Genomic DNA, 19,720 nt, shown 5'->3' with positions numbered 1-19,720 from the left:
GTTCACTTTGCATGGGAAGTTACACTCACTCTTTAAGGGAATTTTCCCCAGGGTTTAGTGAATACAGTGAAGTGTCACTTTTCAAAGAATACCCAATGACGTGCAAGGAAAATAATAAAAAACAGTATTTTTGCATGCACATAACTGGATGTTGGCAGTCAGCAAAGCTTCACCTCATTCGCTAAGCTCTTGGGAAAATTCCAATGAAAAGTGAAACTTTACTTGCAAAAGGAACTGCCTATTTTAGTAAATCAAGCCCAAAGTATATAATGCTGGCATAGAACCTTGAAGGCACAGCCAAAGAAAAAAATAAACAAAAGATAAATCACAACTTTGTATTTTATTCAAAGACAAATAAAAGTAAGCCCTATAATACTGGTGTTCACATGGTTGTAAAAGTTCATGTGGTGGTAGGTAGAAATTCCTCCTAGTAGAGTTGGCTTCAGACAGGAAGAAAAGGGAGGGGGGTCGTCATTATATCTTTGATGGGTATGGGAGAACCAAGGCAATATGGAGGACATGTAGACAGGCATGTCATATTAGGGACTCATAATGGTTTATTTACTAAAGACAAATAGGCTGTTCACTTTGCAAAGGTAGCTGCATCCTGTAAGGGAATTTTCCTCAGAGCTTACTGAATGTTGGAAAACTGCACTTTACAGAGAATACCCAATCACGTGCAGGGAAAATAAAAAATACTGCATTTTTGCAGTATTTATGCATTTTTGCAGAAGTAAGGATGATGGAAGGCAGCAGAGCATCGCCTCATTCACTAAGCACTGGGGAAAATTTCCCTGCAAAGATCAACTCCACTTGCAAAGTGAACAATTTGTCTTTAGTAAATTACCTCCACAGTCTACTATTGACTCTCCATCTACACAAGATTTCAAAAAGAGGAATCCTGAGGAATGTGCATGAACTGCAGAGATGTACTGCATATGTTTGTTTTTTTATGTCACCCAGAAAAACACTCAAGCTTCTTGCTCACAGATTCTCTTTTAAAGTGGTTGTAAACCCTATGCATTAAGGTGAAAAAACACCTTGCAGTGTCCGGCCCCCCAGCCCCTCTGTTTTAGTCCCGAATTTCTGTGGGCGCGATCCCATGTCGCTCTCTCCGCGGCTTCATTGGATAGATTGATTGGCTCCCGCTGCTGTCAATCAAATCCAATGACGCAGCCACCGGGGGGCAGGGCAGAGTCATACACTCGGAGTTATGGATGCCGAGTGTATGACACAGGAGTGCACGTGCAAGGTAACCCCATCAGGAGAGAGATTCCCAGAGGGGGTTATCTAATACAGGGAGGAGCCGCCATGGGACCCCAGGACAAGAGGATCAGGGGCCACTCTGTGCAAAACTAACTGCACAGTGGAGGTAAGTATGACATGTTTGTTATTTTTAGAAAAAAAACTTGACCCTTTAATATCACTTTAAGCACTTTCAAGCAATTATAACTAGAAGTTAATTTGTGTTTTACTTACCTACAAAAGTAAGTAGTACTACCAGCAAAAGTATAAGAGCACAAATACATGGAATTAGAATTAGCAGCAAAACCCGCAGGTACTTGGCAGATGCCAGCTTCTGAGAACATCCATTCCCCATATTATCTTCATCTGTTCCAAAAACCTGAAGAACAGAAAGGAAAAACAGTGCACTGTTATTAAGTTGGATTGTTTCCAAGATGTATGTCTCCAGCTGCTATGTCTACATATACATATATTCGTCTACATACTCCCAATTATTACCAAGCAAAGAAAAACCACTAAACCAGCTGAACACATTTTCCATCAATTGGCCATACACCGGTAGAACCAAGTCACAAAAGGACACTGTGGGAGAGATTTACTAAAACTGGAGCACTCAGAATCCAGTGCAGCTGTGCATTGTAGCCAATCAGCTTCTAACGTCAGCTTGTTCAATTAAGCTTTGACTATAAAACCTGGAAGCTGATGGGTTTCTGCGCAGAGCTCCATGAGATTCTGCATGCTCCAGTTTTAGTAAATCTCCCCCTGTATGACCGCTAATTCCACTTTGAATTCTTGTGTGTTATGAACTTCAACAATGAGCTTTCTCCACAATTCATGGTTGGAGAGATCCACCAAACAGACTCACATTTCCTGCTTCATACTCCGCAATGTAAAATATCTAAAAAGTCAAACTTCCCCACAAAATATGTAATGGCAAGTGCAGAGATCTTGCCATCGGGATTTCCAAGAGGTACAAGGAGCTGCCCAATGATTCAACCCAGCGAACTAACCTTTCAACGTACCGAATGGGCCAAAAACACAACACGACTATATGTATAGACAGTCAAGCTATCAGATTTTCCATTGAACATCTGGTCTTTGCAAAGGGCGCAGGAGCGCCGCCCCCTCTCTCCAGCACCGCTCTATCCCCATAGATAGATTCATGCATTGCATGAATCTATCTATGGTCGGCGCTGACACCCCCTATTCAGGTGTCCGGACCCTTTTTGGGCGCAGGGCACTGAATTACAGCGGCGGGGTGCTTTTTGGAAGCACTTGATTAGAGCCATGGGCTATAATAGGTGCCCAAAAATGTGAACAGCGGGCATCATGCTGGGCGTTCACTGTTCACTCAGCTGTGTGTTAGCAAAGCGAAGGAATTCCCTTTGCTAACACTGAACCGTCTCTCAGCCAATCAGGTTGCCGGGTCTGTTACCGGTCACCTGATTGGCTAAAAAGTCAGGCGCTGTGATTGGACGCCTGAGAGAGGACAAAAGTAGACATGGAGGACTTGCAGGAGACCACCGCTGACCCGCTGCGAGACAGGTAAGTGTCGAGCAGCATCTGAAGGGGGACATTAGCGGCAATTGATGGGCACACTGGCAGCATCTGATGAGGCACAGTAGCGGTAGCGGCAATTGATGGGCACACTGGCAGCATCTAATGGGGCACAGTAGCGGCAATTGATGGGCACACTGGCAGAATTTGATGGGTATAGTAGCGGCAATTGATGGGCACACTGGCGGCATCTGATGGGGCACAGTAGCAGCAATTGATGGTCACACTGGTGGCATTTGATGGGGCACACTGGCAGCATTTGATGGGGCACACTGGCAGCATTTGATGGGGCACATTGGTGGCAATTGATGGGCACAGTGTCAGCAATTGATGGGTACAGTGGCTGCGTTTGATGGCCCAGTGGCAGCAATTTATGGGTACAGTAGCTGCGTTTGATGGGCACAGTGGCTGCAATTAATGTTTTTTTTTTTTTTTTCAGTTTGTTTGTGCCCCCCCCAAAAAAAATTGAGCACCAGCCGCTACTGCACCCATGTAACTATTTGTATCATTCTCATACTGTTAATAAGCACCTTAAGAGGGTCTAATCATCTGTATCTCTGGACATCCAACAAGACAAAATATATAAACAGTTTTCCAGCTGGAAAGTGTGGATAAGTTGTCTGTTGATGAGTGCAGCATCTATATTAGGAGACTTTTACAATTATTTACATAGCTAGTAACTGATCCTGCTAATCTGACCCATGACAGGGCTATTTATACAGGGGGAACTCCGTCTATTACTGATGGAATGGTGTGATACGATAAAAGTGGACAGAGCCTTCTTACTGGACAGGGAGCGGAAGTGCTCAGTGGGACAGACTCATAAATAGATTCTGCTTGTAAGGTCTTACAGTAAACTAAATAGAAAATGGTGGACACTCATATATCACCACTGGCTACAACCCATAAATTCTTTATGACATCACAGAATAATGTATATTTGTTTACACTGATAATAAAGTCACGGTTGAGGTAAGAACATAATTTTCCCCATTCCACACAGCGCAGCGCTATCTATTTTTTTCACATTTACTCTGAGGTAAGAACATAACTTCTTGAATTTGATGACAGCATTTGTTAATAAAAAGTTATAAGATGATGATCTTAATAAAACTATGTTTGGTTAAGAAAGGAATTTGCAACGGTTCATGCTTTGTTCTCAGATTTACAGATGTTTCTATTTTAAAGGCGAACTCTAGGCATACATAATGCAATCAGTGTATTTCATTTTGATTTGATATTAGCACCTTACCTTACTCTGTACAGAAGAGCTTAAACTACGCTACAGAAAAAGCCAATCAGTTGTGCTGCAGTGCTAACAAGGAACTTCTGATGCGGTCTGCTGCTGCTTCTCCTTAGACAGTCCAGTCACTGTCTGGGCTGCGGCAGGGACAAGACCTTTAGGCGTTACTAAACTGCAGCAGAGCAAAATCATGTCTTCTGGAAGTGACGGTTGGTTCTCAATATTATGGCGGGCGCAGACAAACCTTTCCCGCCCACACTCGCACCGCCTTACCTCAGGAGATGACGAGGATCATCCAGGATAAGGCCCCATTCACATGAGGCGGACTCCGTTCCTACGGAGTTCGCCTGCTCCCGTCAGCTCAGCGGGAGATCAGTCCGTGGATCTCCGCTGAGCCGACGGATGACAAGCTCCTCCCTGCTCACTGAGCGGGGAGGGGCTTGTCAGGCACCGCTGTCTCCTATGGAGCAATCTGATGAAAATGGACATCATGTCCGTTTTCATCAGATCTTACCCGATCCGATCCGCATGGACAGATGGGGACGTGCCCCCCATACGTCTGTTTTTAGCGGATCGGATAGGGTCGGATGTCAGCGGACATGTCTCCGCTGACATCCAACGCTCCATAGGGATTCAGGCCCGCCGTCAAAACCGACAGGCGGGCCTGAACGATCCGTCCGTGTGAATGAGGCCTAAGGGGTAGGACTGCTTCTCCTCACTCCAGCCGGAGGGAAGAGCCAGGGATTCTCCTTCCAGCCGAACATACGTTGCTTCTCCTCCCAGCCGAACAGGAAGTGGGTCCTGAGACCCGATTGGCCGGGAGTCTTTAGAATCCCTGGCCAATTGGGTCTCAGGACCCACTTCCTGATTGGCCAGGAGGAGAATCAGGAAGACCATAGCGAATATTAATTTGTTATTGTCACACAACTGGGTGGGCTCAGGGCGTCCGGCGCCCCGCATGTAGTTTAGGGGCTGGCCAGAAGCCCTGCATTAACCCCCTGGCAATATTCCCGAGTCTGACTCGGGGTTAGATTTTTGTGCTAGGATCGGTAACCCCGAGTCAGACTCGGGCTCGCCTCGCTGGATCCACAGGCAGTGTTTTCTTACCCTGTCCCTGGATCCAGCGATGTTCTTTCTGCCTGCAAACTGTAGATTGTCCATAGCAACTAGAAAACAGCGATAATAAATTATAATCACTTGCAGAATTTTGTGATATCGATTTGTGGGGAAATTCCTCATAAAAAAATAAAAGTAATGACAGCGACAATTCTGCAACTGAGCAAATTTCAGTGATTTTGAGTTGATTACATTATTGACTAATTTTTATTATAATTATATTATTATTTGTTATAATTATTTATAATTATTTATTATAATTTATAATATTGTTTTTAAAAAAAAATGTCATACTCCGGATGCCTACAAGACTCTTGTTTGGTCAGATTTAAGTGATTTATTCCTAAAAATTACAGGCCTACAGTATAAAACGCCAAATTTCCTTGCAAATAATGGTACCGCTTTCAGCACCTTTTTTCTGAAAGAATCATACCGCCAGGGAGGTTAAAGGTCGCCACTGTCTTCTGGCCTGCAAGACCGGGCTGTGTTGTTTAACAGAACTGTGTATATAATCTGTGTATTTAGGCGTTTTGCTGAAATTCGGCTTTAAGGCCCCATACACACGGGAGGATTTATCCACGGATACGGTCCAGCGGACCGTTTCCGCGGATAAATCCTCTCGAGGATTTCAGCAGATTTTAATGCGATGGAGTGTACTCACCATCGCATTGAAATCCGCGCCGAAATCCTCTGGCGATGACGTGTCGCGCCGTCGCCGCGATTATGACGCGGCGACGTGCGCGGCGCTGTCATATAAGGAATTCCACGCATGCGTTGAATCATTGCGACGCATGCGGGGGATCCCTTCGGACGGATGGATTCGGTGAGTCTGTACAGACCAGCGGATCCATCCGTTGGGATGGATTCCAGCAGATGGATTTGTTCTGCATGTCAGCGAATATCCGATCTGCTGGAATCCATCCCAGGGGAGATATATCCGCGGATAAAGATCCGCTGGCGTATACACACCATAGGATCTATCCGCTGAAATCCATTTGCTGGGATTTATCTGCGGATGGATTCTATGGTGTGTATGGGGCCTAAGACGTGGCCTTTTTGTCCTGCTAGTTGTGTCCACAATAGGAAAATTTCTTTGTTTTATCTTTCTTTGTTTTATCGTAGTATTCTTCCAATTTGATAGGAGCAGAATATGGCAGACAAGAATGTTTTTTTTCTCAGTGCAGTATAGGAGGCAATAATGCAATGCAAACAAGGGATTGGAGAAGCATTCGAGCTGCATCATTTTAGAAGGAATGATGACTGTGGTATATGTTGGCACTGCTGATGTAGGTACTACTTACTTCTACTGATCATCTAAGTGCCCCCTAGAAAGCCTGCCAGAATTAAAGAGGAATGCCTGCCAGTTACAGTGTTAGAAGTGCACTACACTCAGCGCTTGTCTGCAGTGGCTAAGCTAGACATTCGTTCACTCAGGGCAAAGTTTGGCACCCCATCCTGAAAAGGACAGTAACAGTAGGGAAGAGGTTTGTGTCAGTAGAGCAATAAACAGTGTGAGTAATTTTTTTTATTTTTATTTTTTATTATTTTTTACAATTTCATTTTTATTATTTTTTCACACGTTTTTGGGCATCCCAGTGGGGGGCTCTTTGGTAAAATATGAGGGTTCTAAACAGACCCCTGATGTCTCACTTTTCAGACAGAGAAAGGGACTGAGGACACAGATTCTTAATTTTCTTTCTCTGTAGCCTCAGCTGAACTGGACAGTGAATGAAAGTGCTCTGTGCTGAGCAGCTTCCTATTCATTTATAAACTGAAGCATAGTGAACACAGTTTACTATGCTTTAGTTATGAATGAACACAGTAAGTGAACAGTACTGACCACTCACTGTGTTCATTTACATAAGGAAGGGGCTGGAAAATTCCATACTCACCAGCCCTTTACCCCACCCTCTGTCCTGAAACATCCCCCGCAACAGCTGGCAGGGGAGAAGAGGAGGGGATCTGGCAGCACTACAGTGAAACAAGGGAACACAGGGGGCTGTTTGATCATACAGCAATTATAGATGGGTTTCACCTAGCTGACATTGGCTGGACTAGAAGTCCCAGGAGAAGCAGTAACTCAGCAGCCAGCCTCACCATCCTCTTAATCCACCCAGCTTTCAGTGCAGCTTCCCCAACCTCCCCCTCATTGTGTGCACTCATTGTGGGCACCTTGTCCTCCTCTCCCCCTTCACCATGTGCAGCTTCTCAATTACCCCTAGTCTTGTGCACCCCCCACCTTGTCCACCTATACCCCCCTCACCTTCTGCAGCCCCCCCCTCACCTTCTGCAGCTTATCTATTCTCCACCTTATCTTGTGAATCCCAGACACCCCCTCGCCTTGTCCTTCTCTCCCCCCTCACCTTCTGCAGCTTCCCCCTGACCCCCCCCCCACCCCACCTTATGCACCCCCTTCCGTTTGTGCAGCTTCGCTTCCCCCCATATTTGAGATGATAAACTCTGAGAGGTGGGTAATGAGGAGTGCCTAGTACAAACCTTCATATCACTCAGAGGTATTTCTGAAATGTTTATAGTTTTAGAACAGCCTTTCTCAGCCTGTATACCCTACAGGAACTCATTTTAGGTTTAGGGAAGCCCTGGGTAAAACAACCCTTACTCTGGTGTTAAGAAGAAATCCCTACAGTGGTGGTCACAATACCACTACTAAGGATTATTGGTGTCATGCCTCTGACTGGGACAAGTGGTGTTGGCCTTGGAACTATGTGGCCTAATCAAAGTAGAGGGCAATCAGCCACAGCTTAAGGAACTCCTAGCAACCTCTGGAGGAAACCTGGTTGAGAATGGCCGGTTTGGAGCGTAAAATACAGCCAATTCGTTTTGAGTGAAAGGCCTTTACCTTCCTCAGGATTTGAGCAGTGGATATCATTAGAATCACAATGAAACGCAATAGGAGACCTATGTTAGGGTTTGAAAAAGACTATCAAATCTTAAAAGTACTATGAACTACTGGCATAGTAGACTCTCTAGCTGGATTTAGTAAATACAAAACATTCATGTGCAATATTTTTTATTTACCTGGTTTAAATAAAGTTGAAAATATTTAGAATTAGGGTTGCACTGTTCCTGATAATGGTATCAGTGCCGATACTAAGCATTTGCATGAGTATCAGTACTCCTGCAAATGCTCCAATACATGAAACACAAATACTTTCAGGCTCGGTTCTTTCAGCTAACAGTGGGATTCCCCCCACTGACAGCTGAAATGTAAAAAAAAAAAACGGTTGTTAAGGAGTGGGGCTGCTTCCACTGTTGACAGCTGAAGTGTAAACTGAATTCCCGGCAATTTGAGCCGTCAAAAAAAAAGCAGCAGACAATGTTTATCAACAACATTGCTCAGCCAAAAGATAAAAAGAAACATTGTTTCTTTTTGTATCTTACTGTTTCTCTTCATCTACCGATCAAAGGGATGAACTTCTGCAGATGAAGTCAGTTTAAAGCAATCTGTCAAGTAAAAACATTTTTTTTTTTATTAAATGTTCCTCTGTGTGACAGATCTCGGATACCCCAGGTGGGCACCTCCGCCAGACCTGTGTCTCCTGTCCTCCAAACGCACCCGCAGCCTGCAGATTCGCCATAACCAGCCCTTAACCCCTCAATCACAAGAAAATCCACACAGGTGTTGAGGGTTAAATATGCAGAGCATAAACTGTTTATTAAATACAAGACATACACTTTTACACACAGTTAAGGACACTCCCCTTAGCATTGTCATAGTGGGGGGGGGGGGGGAGGGGACAGGAAAGAACCAATTGGAACTTAACACTTGTACATTGAAACAGAAACTACAGATAAACATAATGAGATTATGGTAAGCAGGCAGCCTCTCAATACACATCCCCTGCAGAGAGATGTCTCCAGTCCAGACCATTGTCTGTGCCATTTACCAACACAATTAGACACAGCAACAAGAGGGGGGGTGGATGGGGGAGAAGGGATGTAGCATTACATTACATTATCTCAATGCCAGCTTGTCCCCAGGTCTCCAGTCTCTTCTGGGCCATAATCTGTGGGTAGAGGCCTGCCCACAGTCCCTTCCAAATCACACAGTGACAGTGGGTTCCGTCACACTCTGTTTAACACCTTATTACCCCTTAATTTATTCTAATCAGCCTTAATTAACTCCTTATTCTCCTCCATGTAATTATTATTTTCCTGCTGATTTTGTATTTTTCTTTTTTTTTATTAAAACTTTTTTTTTTGTTTGCTTTGTTCGTAAAAATTTTTACATCTTTAACATATATTTACACATTTCACATTGAAAAGTGTAAAAAGTGTAAAAAAACGAATACATATTTTATAAAATTTGTACATAAGTTTTCAATGCTTTGTACAACTGCTGACAGCGGTATCGGTGAGTACTAAAAAAAAAAAAAAAGTATCGGTACCCATACTCGTAAAAAAATTGGTATTGGTGCATCCCTATTTTGAATAACTAATTTTGGTCCTAGGAATAAGAAATAAAAGCACTTAAAAGACAATACTGTACACACTTCTTCAGCTGTTTACATGTGTGAAAACCACATAAAGAAATTCATTTAAATTAATTAAAATACTAAATGGTTGTTTGACATTGAATACATAAAAAAATAACCATTGACATTAGTTTTTGCCAGCAAAAACATGTTTGATGCATTAACTGTTCCTTACAGAATTCTGTCTCATTTGACATTACAAACATCTGCCGTGCATACTGTTTGCCAACTCACTGTATAGGAGTGGTAATACATTAAAACTTAAAACATCCAAGCTTATTTTTCAATTGTTTAGTATAAATTATTTGACAAATGGGATAACAAGCTACACACTGTTTTGTCCAGCGCATAATTCATTTTGTACAAATATTAAACAGACCTCTGCATTGTGTTGGATAGCAACATACCGAATCACCAAAGGGAAGTACAGGCACTATTCAGATACAGAACCTGGATGCAAAAAAAAAATGGACTTGCTTATCATTGCATCTATAGTAGGTGTGATTATTGAGGCCGTGAAAAAGTAGTAATCTTGTGCAAAATGCAGTTGCCTATAACACCAATCTCCCTTTTCATGATTAATACTTGCTTTCTTTGCTCTGTCTTAACCACTAAGGCCTCGTACACACGACGGGACATGTCCGATGAAAACGGCCCGAGGACCGTTTTCATCGGACATGTCCGCTGGCGGATTTTGGTCTGATGGCTGTACACACCATCAGACCAAATTTCCCAGGGACAGTATACGCGGTGACGTGATGGATTATGTCATATATGCAGTTCTCAGTAGTTTACAATGACGCATTTATTTTAAAAGAAATAAAATTACCCTTTACTGTGAGGCCTTCTACACACGACTGGATCTGTCCGATGAAAACGGTCCGCGGACCGTTTTCATCGGACATGTCCGCTGGGATCATTTGGTCTGATGGCTGTACACACCATCAGACCAAATTCCCCGCGGACAGGATACGTGGTGACGTGGCCGCGACGATGACGCGGCGACGTGCGCGACCCTGGAAGGTCAATGCTTCCAATGCTTCCACGCATGCGTCGAATCACTTCGACGCATGCGAGGGCTTTCGGCCGAGCGGACATGTCCGGTGAGTCATACAGACGACCGAACATGTCCGCAGAAACTGGTCCGCGGACCAGTTTCAGCAGACATGTTCGGTCGTGTGTACGAGCCCTAAGGCTTCATTTCCATGGATGTTTTTACAGCCACTTTTCTGAGCGTTTTTTGCAGCTTAAAAAGGGCTCTCCATGTTAGTCTATGGCCTCATGCCCACCAATTACACCAACAATGGGGCACAACTCCTCCCAATGACACCAACAATTGGGCAAAAGGACAACAATTCCTACCATTGACACCAACGATGGGGCACATCTCAATGGACACAGTCCGGCCCCCCTAATGTCTTAGAGACAGTAAACTGGCCCCCTGTTTGGAAAGTTTGGAGACCCCTGCTCTGGAGCCTACACACGATCGTTTTTAATGGCCAATTTAAAAAATTGCATTTTTCACATCATGAAGACGCGGCATCAGGCTCCATTCACACTGTGATTCTGCCCACAATCTCAAAATGCACTACAATTACAAAGTGTAGGTTCAGATGCCATTATTTTCAATGACACCTAAGGCGTGGTGTTGTTTTGCTGTGATTTTTGCACAATTTATCACACAGAAATCGCGGCAACTCTTACAATGTGGAGCTTGTTGCTCAGAAACCTTAATTAAATACAGTTTTGGTTAAAAAATATATTTTTTTATCAGGACAAGTAGATTGTCATGATGGGCAAGTAGACTAAGACCCCGATTTAGTCCCTTGGACAAGCAATTTCTTAAAAAAATTTCCACAACCCTACTGTAGACTATAAAGCTTTTTTACCCTTTACAGCAGCACTCAGACTAAGATAGGGAAGAACAGCACTAGTAGCCAATGCTTCCTGCAATTATGCTGGCAAGGAACATGCTGAGAGCAAGAGACAGCACAGTGTGCTGCTGCTCATTCACTATCCAATCTGGGGACAGGGAGAAGCCAATATGTTTTGCATAACTGCAGGGGAGACATGTCACATCAGAAGCCCGGCTCTGCTGTCTGCTAAGGGGGTGTCGATTTCAGGACTGGCTGGAGAGAAAAATGAATTCACTGGTAGGTAAAACAGTTCCCTTACATGTATTTCAAATTTGAATGTATCTGTTGGCCTGGAATTGTATTTTCAATGCTTACTTGTATTGTTTTATTTTCCTTAAAGTGGTTGTAAACCCTTCTATATAACCAATGAAGTTCCGGTGATGCAAAGAGATTAAATAAATCTTTATACATAAGTTGTACCTGTCTATCTGCAGACTTTTCTTCTCTACATCTGTCCAAAGTGCTGAATTGTAAAGCTTGTCTGAAAGTTCAGAAAAAAGAGTGCAGAGAGCTGAAGTTACACTCTGCAGAGCTCAATGAGGAGAGCTCTGATAGCTGATTGGAGGGAAGGGACACCCCCTCCCTTCACACAGCACACAGCAACAGAGCTGAATCTGTCAATCAGCTGTAGCTCCCTCCTCTGGCACCATTTTCCGTGGTGTCAGGAAAACTTGCCAGAAGTAATTCATGCTGATAGCAGAGGACCATAGCTGCAGACAAAAGTGACACTTGAGACAGATACACACTATAGAGGGATATGCTTTGTTCATATTTCATAGCTGACTTTCACTTTAAATTAACTTTAATCACTTGCAATGTGCACCTGAGCTTGCTAGAAAATTTGACTAATAAAGCTAGAGTCAATTTTCCCAGCACTGCCCTCTCTCTTCTGCTATGTCATAGCCCTCTCCCCTTCTAGAAATAAATAGCTGTCTGTGTTGACCCAGCTCCTCCACCCCTCACCATCCTACATAACCTTTTATGTAGTTGCCAGTGAAAGTTTAAAGGGTCATACTAGAGTGTGTCACTTGAGTGACAGCCAAGACGGTGGATCCCAGCAGCAGTCTCAAGGCTTTTGGATGTTTCCACCATATAGGCTTTTACAGCTATACAATAACATAAAAGCCTAATAACAGTGTAATAACATACATAAAAATATACATTAAATTGGTTCTAAAGTTTACATTTTTTTTTATCTTTATGCATTCTCTGCTTTTAGGCAAAAACACTTCTCACTATCTGTCTTACTTCCTCTGTCCCTAAACACTGACCATACCTGGCTCCTTGTGACCGCTTCAGCACTGTACCTGGCTCCAGCACTGCTCCATTCACCTCCTGCTTTCACAGGAGAAGCTGAGAGCAGCTGGGTCATAGGCTTCTGCTGCTGTCAGTCAAACTCCTGTGATGAGGGAGTGGGGGGGCGTGGCTTTCTGGCACTATGTGTGTCTATGGACGCACACTGTCGGGCTTGTGAGCGTGCATGCACGGGTGCCAGCTTAGCACCTGACTTGCCAGCAGGAGGCACCCAGTAGAGGGAAAAGCTGACAGTGCCAGCGGGGGATTGCCAGAAGTGGGAGGACAGTGACTATTAATTATTTTTCTACTGGAAAAAAATAAGCTTTTAGTATCACTTAAAATTTTTGTTTAAAGGATCACTAAAGAAAAAAAAATAACAAACATGTCACACTTACCTCCACAGCTCGTTTTGCACAGAGAGGCCCCGAACCTGGTCTTCTGGGGTCCCTCGGCAGCTGTCTCAGCTCCCCCCTGCAAGGACTCAACACATTTATGCGAGCAAGCTCGCATGGTGTTGAGTTATTGCAGGCGCGCCCCCGTGATACAGCAGCGGCCATAGCCACCGACTGTATCACTCGGCCCCGCCCCCCGGCACGCAGCGTCATTGGATGTGATTGACAGCAGCGCCAGCGAATGGCTGCGCTGCTTTCAATCCATCCAATGTAGCCAATCAACAGCCAGGCTAAACCGCAAAGAGGATGTCGGGGGCGAGCGCGGGACTTTCGAAGGGTCAGGTAAGTATAACGGAGTGGCTGGGGGGACCAGTATTGACAGATGTTTTTTCACCCTAATGCATAGAATGCATTAAGGTGAAAAAGCTTTTACCTTTACAACCCCTTTAAATGAATTGTGATAGGGTCTCTAAGTTAATTTCCAGTGACTAAAAAGGCTGCAATAACGATCAAGCAGTGTTAAGAATTCTTTTTTTTTTTCACAATAAAGTTGTATAGGAAAAAAAATGAAATACAAAGCCTGATGAGGTATATAAAGAAACCAAATATGCTAACAAACAAACAAGAGGTAAAATATTACTTCAAATATACATGACTTGCAATGAACAAATGAAATATGGCAGAACAAATGATAATTATTTTTTCTTTTCAAAGGGAATCAATATAGCTATCACTTGCAGTGATGTATAGTAAAGCGTAGTTTTACATTTTGTTATACGTCAAGAAGTATCAATGATAAAGAAATGAAAAGGGTTTCACAGACCTCACAATATACAAGTATGTCAGAAATTCCTAAAATAACATCAAAGAATATTTTAAGAAGGTTATTAAAAGCCATGAAAGCCGCAATATCCCAGAGTTCCAATCCAAACAATGTAAGCAGGCATAAACACACTAACTGAGCAGGAAGAAAACTAAAAATAAGATACAAAAAGTTTGTTGTTCCAGATGGGCATGCTTCCCTTGGGTGCAAGCCAAAGCTGACTTAAATTGCTAATAAAACGTAACAAGAGATCTCTAATGGAGTAAATGATCATACTTTAATGTGTTATATTTATTCTCGCAATAATGGATTGCCCTCATGTATAAACAGACAAATATACAGAAGAAAATTGTGGTTTTGCTGCGTTTTAGCAGAATGTTAAAGGATATAATACAAACTAAGCCCACCCAAAAGAAAAGGTTTTCAGTAATCCTGTCAAAAAATACAGAGATTAAAGTGGCTCTAAAGGCAGAAGGTTTTTCACCTTAAGGCCTCGTACACACGACCAAGTTTCTCGGCAAAAAACAGCAAGAAACTTGCTGTTTTGTTTTTTTTTGCCGAGGAAACCGGTGGTGTGTACATTTTTCGATGAGGAAACTGTCGAGGAACTCGTCGAGCCAAAAAGAGAGCATGTCTTCTTTTTCCTCGACGGGAATGGAGAAAATTGGCATGTCGAGTTCCTCGACAACCTAACAAGGAACTCGACGAGCAAAACTATGTGTTTCGCCCGTCGAATTTCTTGGTCGTGTGTAAGAGGCCTCAGGTATCATATGCATTAGGGGAAAAAACCTTCTGCTTGCACCCCCCCCCCACCTCTCCAGCCTCCCTTTATACATACCTAAGCTCGGTCTTGATCCAGCGATGTACATGAAGAAGAGGCTCTCTTGGCTCTCTCCCTCCTCATTGGCTCAGAGCCAGTGAGGGGGGAGCAGGGGTGGGGCCGAGCTATGATCTGTGAATATTAGGTGGCCGCGAGGCCACTGTGAGTGCGAAGTCTTAGGCAACCACCTAATTTGCCTAATTAAAGAGCCGCCTCTGCGCAGTAATGTTAACCTAGCTTGAGATTTTATTTCTCAGCATCCGATCTACTAAAAACAGATGGGTATACGTTTGTGGCCAGTGGTCTAAAAATTACTATCTTGAACGCGATTCTTCTGCGTTCAGGAGAGGGAGGTTGAAGTTCCCATAACCACAGCAACTCCTAAAATCAGTTTTTTATGCAGTTGAGTTTAGGAACTTTGGCCAAAAAAATGCTAAAAGCTCCTAAAGTCAATTTTAGGAGCTGTAGTGTACATTAGGGCTGATTAGAGCAAACTAAGGGTTAATAAGGAGTTAAATAGAGGACATTTTTACTTAGGATCACATACCTAGTATACATGATCCTGCACTTTTAAGTCTGGAGCGCCTGCACGCCGCCAGAGGCTTGCTCCCATCGATTAGACACAGCAGGAGCTGATTGACGGGGACAGCGGACTCGATGTCTGCTGGCACCCACCAGTGCTTCAATTCAGAGGCAGATCACCGTTCTGTCACTACAGAAGACATGGATCCTGTGTCTTTGCTAAGCAGGGGCACCGATCCATGCCTTCTCCTAGTACAAGCCCCTCCCCCACAGTAGTATAGTACTGGTCAGGCACACTTTAAACCTTTTAGTCGCCCCTGATGTTAACCCCTTCCCTGCCAGGGTCATTAGTACAGTGACAGTGTATCTTTTTTTTAGTTCTGATTACTGTATTAGTATCACTGGTCCCTAAAAAAATTTAAAAGTGTCAGTTAATGTCCTAACTGTCCACCGCAATATCACAGTCCCGTTAAAAGTCACTGTTCGCCACCATTACCAGTAAAAAATTAAAAAAAATGTAAAACAAAAAAAAAAATATATCCCATAGTTTGTAGTGCCATAACTTTTGCGCAAACCAATTAATATATGCTTATTGGGATTTTTTTTTCTCTTACCAAAAATATGTAGCAGAATACAAATTTGCCTAAATTGATGAAGAAATTAGATGTTTTCAATTTTGTTTTATTGGATATGTTTTATAGCAGAAAGTAAATAAGAAATTAGAAATTAAATAAGTAAATACAGTAAATAAGAAATTAGATGTTTTCAATTTGTTTTATTAGATAAGTTTAATAGCAGAAAGTAAAAAAATATATATATTTTTTTTAAATGATCAATCTTTTTTGTTTATAGCGCAAAACAATAAAAAACGCAGGAGGTGATCAAATACCACCGAAAGAAAGTTATATTTGTGGGAAAAAAGGGCATACATTTTGTTTAGGCATAGCATTGCACAACTGCACAAGTGTCAGTTAAAGTAACAGTGGCGTATTGCAAAAAAATGGCGCTGGGGGCCGCAAAAGAAATACATGCTGGCTGCCTTGGAGGAGGCGGGACGAGCTCTGTGCATACAGGAGTGCTTCCTGTTTACAGGGTGACCTGTGTAAAAGGAAGTCTTGTCTCCTGCGCTGCCATTGGACGACTGTTCTGTCCATCGTAGGAGGCGGGACTTTCGATTAAAGAGGCCACCGATAAAACAGGAAATTCTCCTGTGTGTCTGTCGGCGCTCGTCCCGCCCTCTCCAATGCTTAAGATGAATTAATCAGGCTGCAATGGTGAGTCTGCATTCATGGCAAGGGGGTGCTGCATTCATGTCAAGGGGGTTCTGCATTCAGGGCAATGGGGGTGCTGCATTCAGGACAACAGGGGTGCTGCATTCAGGGCAAGGGGGGTGCTGCATTCAGGGCAAGGGGGGTGCTGCATTCAGGGCAAGGGGGTGCTGCATTAAGGGCAAGGGGGGTGCTGCATTCAGGGCAATGGGGGTGTTGCATTCAGGGCAAGGGGGTGTTGCATTCAGGGCAACGAGGGTGACGCATTCAGGGCAACGGGGGTGACGCATTCAGGGCAACGGGGGTGACGCATTCAGGGCAACGGGGGTGACGCATTCAGGGCAACGGGGGTGACGCATTTAGGGCAACGGGGGTGATGCATTTAGGGCAACAGGGGTGTTGCATTCAGGGCAACGGGGGTGTTGCATTTAGGGCAACGGGGTGTTGCATTCAGGGCAACGGGGTGTTGCATTCAGGGCAACGGGGGTGTTGCATTTATGGCACTTGTGAGGCGATATTGATGGGCAGTGACCCTTACTTTGATTCACAGTTCTTAATTTAAAATGTAAGATTTTTTTAAAGTGAAGGTGCGTGTTATACGCCGATAAATACGGTATATCCTAATATGCCTGAGCTCATCTCTTCACCACACACAGCCACAAAGACAAGGGAATTCTTGTTGGGCATTGTGTATTAGTGCTCAAACGAACACACTTAGACCGAATTTTAATAGTTCACAGAATGTCAGGCAAAATGGTCGGCCCTCACGCATCAAATCTGGCCCTCTTTGAAAAAAGTTTGGACACCCCTGGCCTAATGATAGGACACTGATCACAGCCCCCTGGGCTGGGGGGGGGGGTGGAGCAATAACTGTCACATGAGGGTTTACAACCCCTTTAAACACTTAAGGACTGCCGCACGGCGATATACGTCAGCAGAATGGAACAGCTGGGCACATGGATGTATATATACTTCCCCTTTAAGAGCCCAGCCGTGGGTCACGAGCGCCGTCCGAAGCTTTGTGACCGCGCCCACGGGTACCCGCGGACCCGATCGCCACGGGTGTCCCGCGATCGTGTCACAGGAGCTGAAGAACGGGGAGAGGTGAGTGTAAACAAACCTTCCCCTTTCTTCTCTGTGGCTTGTCACTAATCGTCTGTTCCCTGTTATAGGGAGCGACGATCACTGATGTCACGTGTCCAGCCCCGCCCCCCTACAGTTAAAAACACACATGAGGTCACACTTAACCCCTACAGCGCCCTCTAGTGGTTAACCCCTTCACTGCAATTGTCATTTTCACAGTAATCAGTGCATTTTTATAGCACTTTTCGCTGTGAAAATAACAATGGTCCCAAAAATGTGTCAAAAGTGTCCGATGTGTCCGCCATAATGTCACAGTCATGAAAAAAAATCGCTGATCGCCGCCATTAGTAGTAAAAAAAAAAAATAATAATAACATTTTTGTAAACGCTATAAAATTTTGCGCAAACCAATCGATAAACGCTTATTGCGATTTTTTTTACCAAAAATAGGTAGAAGAATACGTATCGGCCTAAACTGAGGAAAAAAACTTTTTTTACATCTTTTTTGGGGATATGTATTATAAAGTAAAAAATATTGAATTTTTTTTAAAATTGTCGCTCTATTTTTGTTTATAGCGCAAAAAGGTGGTCAAATACCACCAAAAGAAAGCTCTATTTGTGGGGAAAAAAGGATGCCAATTTTGTTTGGGAGCCACGTCGCACGACCGCGCAATTGTCAGTTAAAGCGACGCAGTGCCGAATCGCAAAAAGGGGCAAGGTCCTTAACCTGCATATCGGTCTGGGTCTTAAGTGGTTAGGCAAAAATAGAAAAGAAAAGATATCTACATTCACATCATATAATTTTTAGTAACCTCCAGTGACTGGTCTCTGTTCTGAGTGAACCCCATTTACAACCACTCTGGTATCTATCTTTCAGCCAACTGCTTATCCATTGAACCACTCCATTGTTAAGTCCTAGCTTGCACAACTTTTGCATTAGATCATTAGGCCCAACTGTATCAAATGCCTTGCTGAAATCAAGATATGCTATGTCGACAGCACCACTCTAGTTCAAAACATTGGTAATATAGTAACAAAATTCAATCAGATTAGTCTAAAGCCTCGTACACACGACCGAGGAACTCGACGGGGGAAACACATCGTTTTCCTCGTCGAGTTCCTTGTTAGGCTATCGAGGAACTCGACGAGGCAAGTTTCTCCATTCCCGTCGAGGAAAAAGAAGACATGCACTCTTTTTGGCTCGACGGGATCCTCGACAGTTTCCTCGTCGAAAAATGTACACACGACCGGTTTCCTCGGCAAAAAAAAAATCCCAGCAAGTTTCTTGCTGGTTTTTGCCGAGAAACTCGGTCGTGTGTACGAGGCCTGACATGACAATTGCCAAGCTTTCACAAATTAAAATTTCACTAGTAGCAATGTCTCCATGGAATGTATAGGTTATTTTACTAACACTGTTATTCCTGTTAACGCCTACAACCAAAAACAAACTGGAAGGTTAATTGGCTTCCACCAAAAACTGTCCAACAAGTATTTATATTTGCACTACTGCTGTAGATACATTACAGTGAAAACTTCCCTCAAACTGAATAGTCTATATAAGTTCTATAAAGTTGATTATATTGCTGCTATACAAGCAAATAAAAACTTGTACTTTTTTAAAAAGGCGCTGGGAATTCTTTCTACATAACAGCGCGTTTCATATATCACTGGCATACAAATACATACACATAAAATGACAGAAACATCCAGAAGAGATAAAAAACACCTGGATCAACAGTTTACTCTTAGGCCCCGTACACACGACCTAGTTTCTCGGCAGAATTCAGCCAGAAACTCGGTCGGAGCTGGATTCTGGCGAGAAACTCGGTCGTGTGTACACTTTTCAGCGAGGAACCCGTCGAGGAACTCGTCGGGCCGAAAAGAGAACATGTTCTCTATTTCCTCGTTGTTCAATGAGGAAAGTCGGCCCTGCCGAGCTCCTCGGTG

At 43.6% G+C, this 19,720-nt stretch overlaps 1 protein-coding gene across 1 annotated transcript in view; it reads right to left on the bottom strand.

Moving 5' to 3' along the window:
* CORIN (corin, serine peptidase) overlaps positions 1–19,720 on the bottom strand; it is a 387,335-nt gene that overhangs the window by 287,637 nt on the left and 79,978 nt on the right. The window contains exon 2 of the mRNA XM_040334981.1: positions 1,480–1,624. Coding sequence (XP_040190915.1) covers positions 1,480–1,624 — 145 coding nt within the window. The remainder of the gene's footprint in view (positions 1–1,479; positions 1,625–19,720) is intronic.

This window comes from Rana temporaria, chromosome 1 (genome assembly GCF_905171775.1).
Source record: "Rana temporaria chromosome 1, aRanTem1.1, whole genome shotgun sequence".
In the NCBI taxonomy this organism is placed as follows: Eukaryota; Metazoa; Chordata; class Amphibia; order Anura; family Ranidae; genus Rana; species Rana temporaria.
Note: the sequence above shows the minus strand (reverse complement) of the source record. Positions and strands in the feature narration are given on the sequence as shown.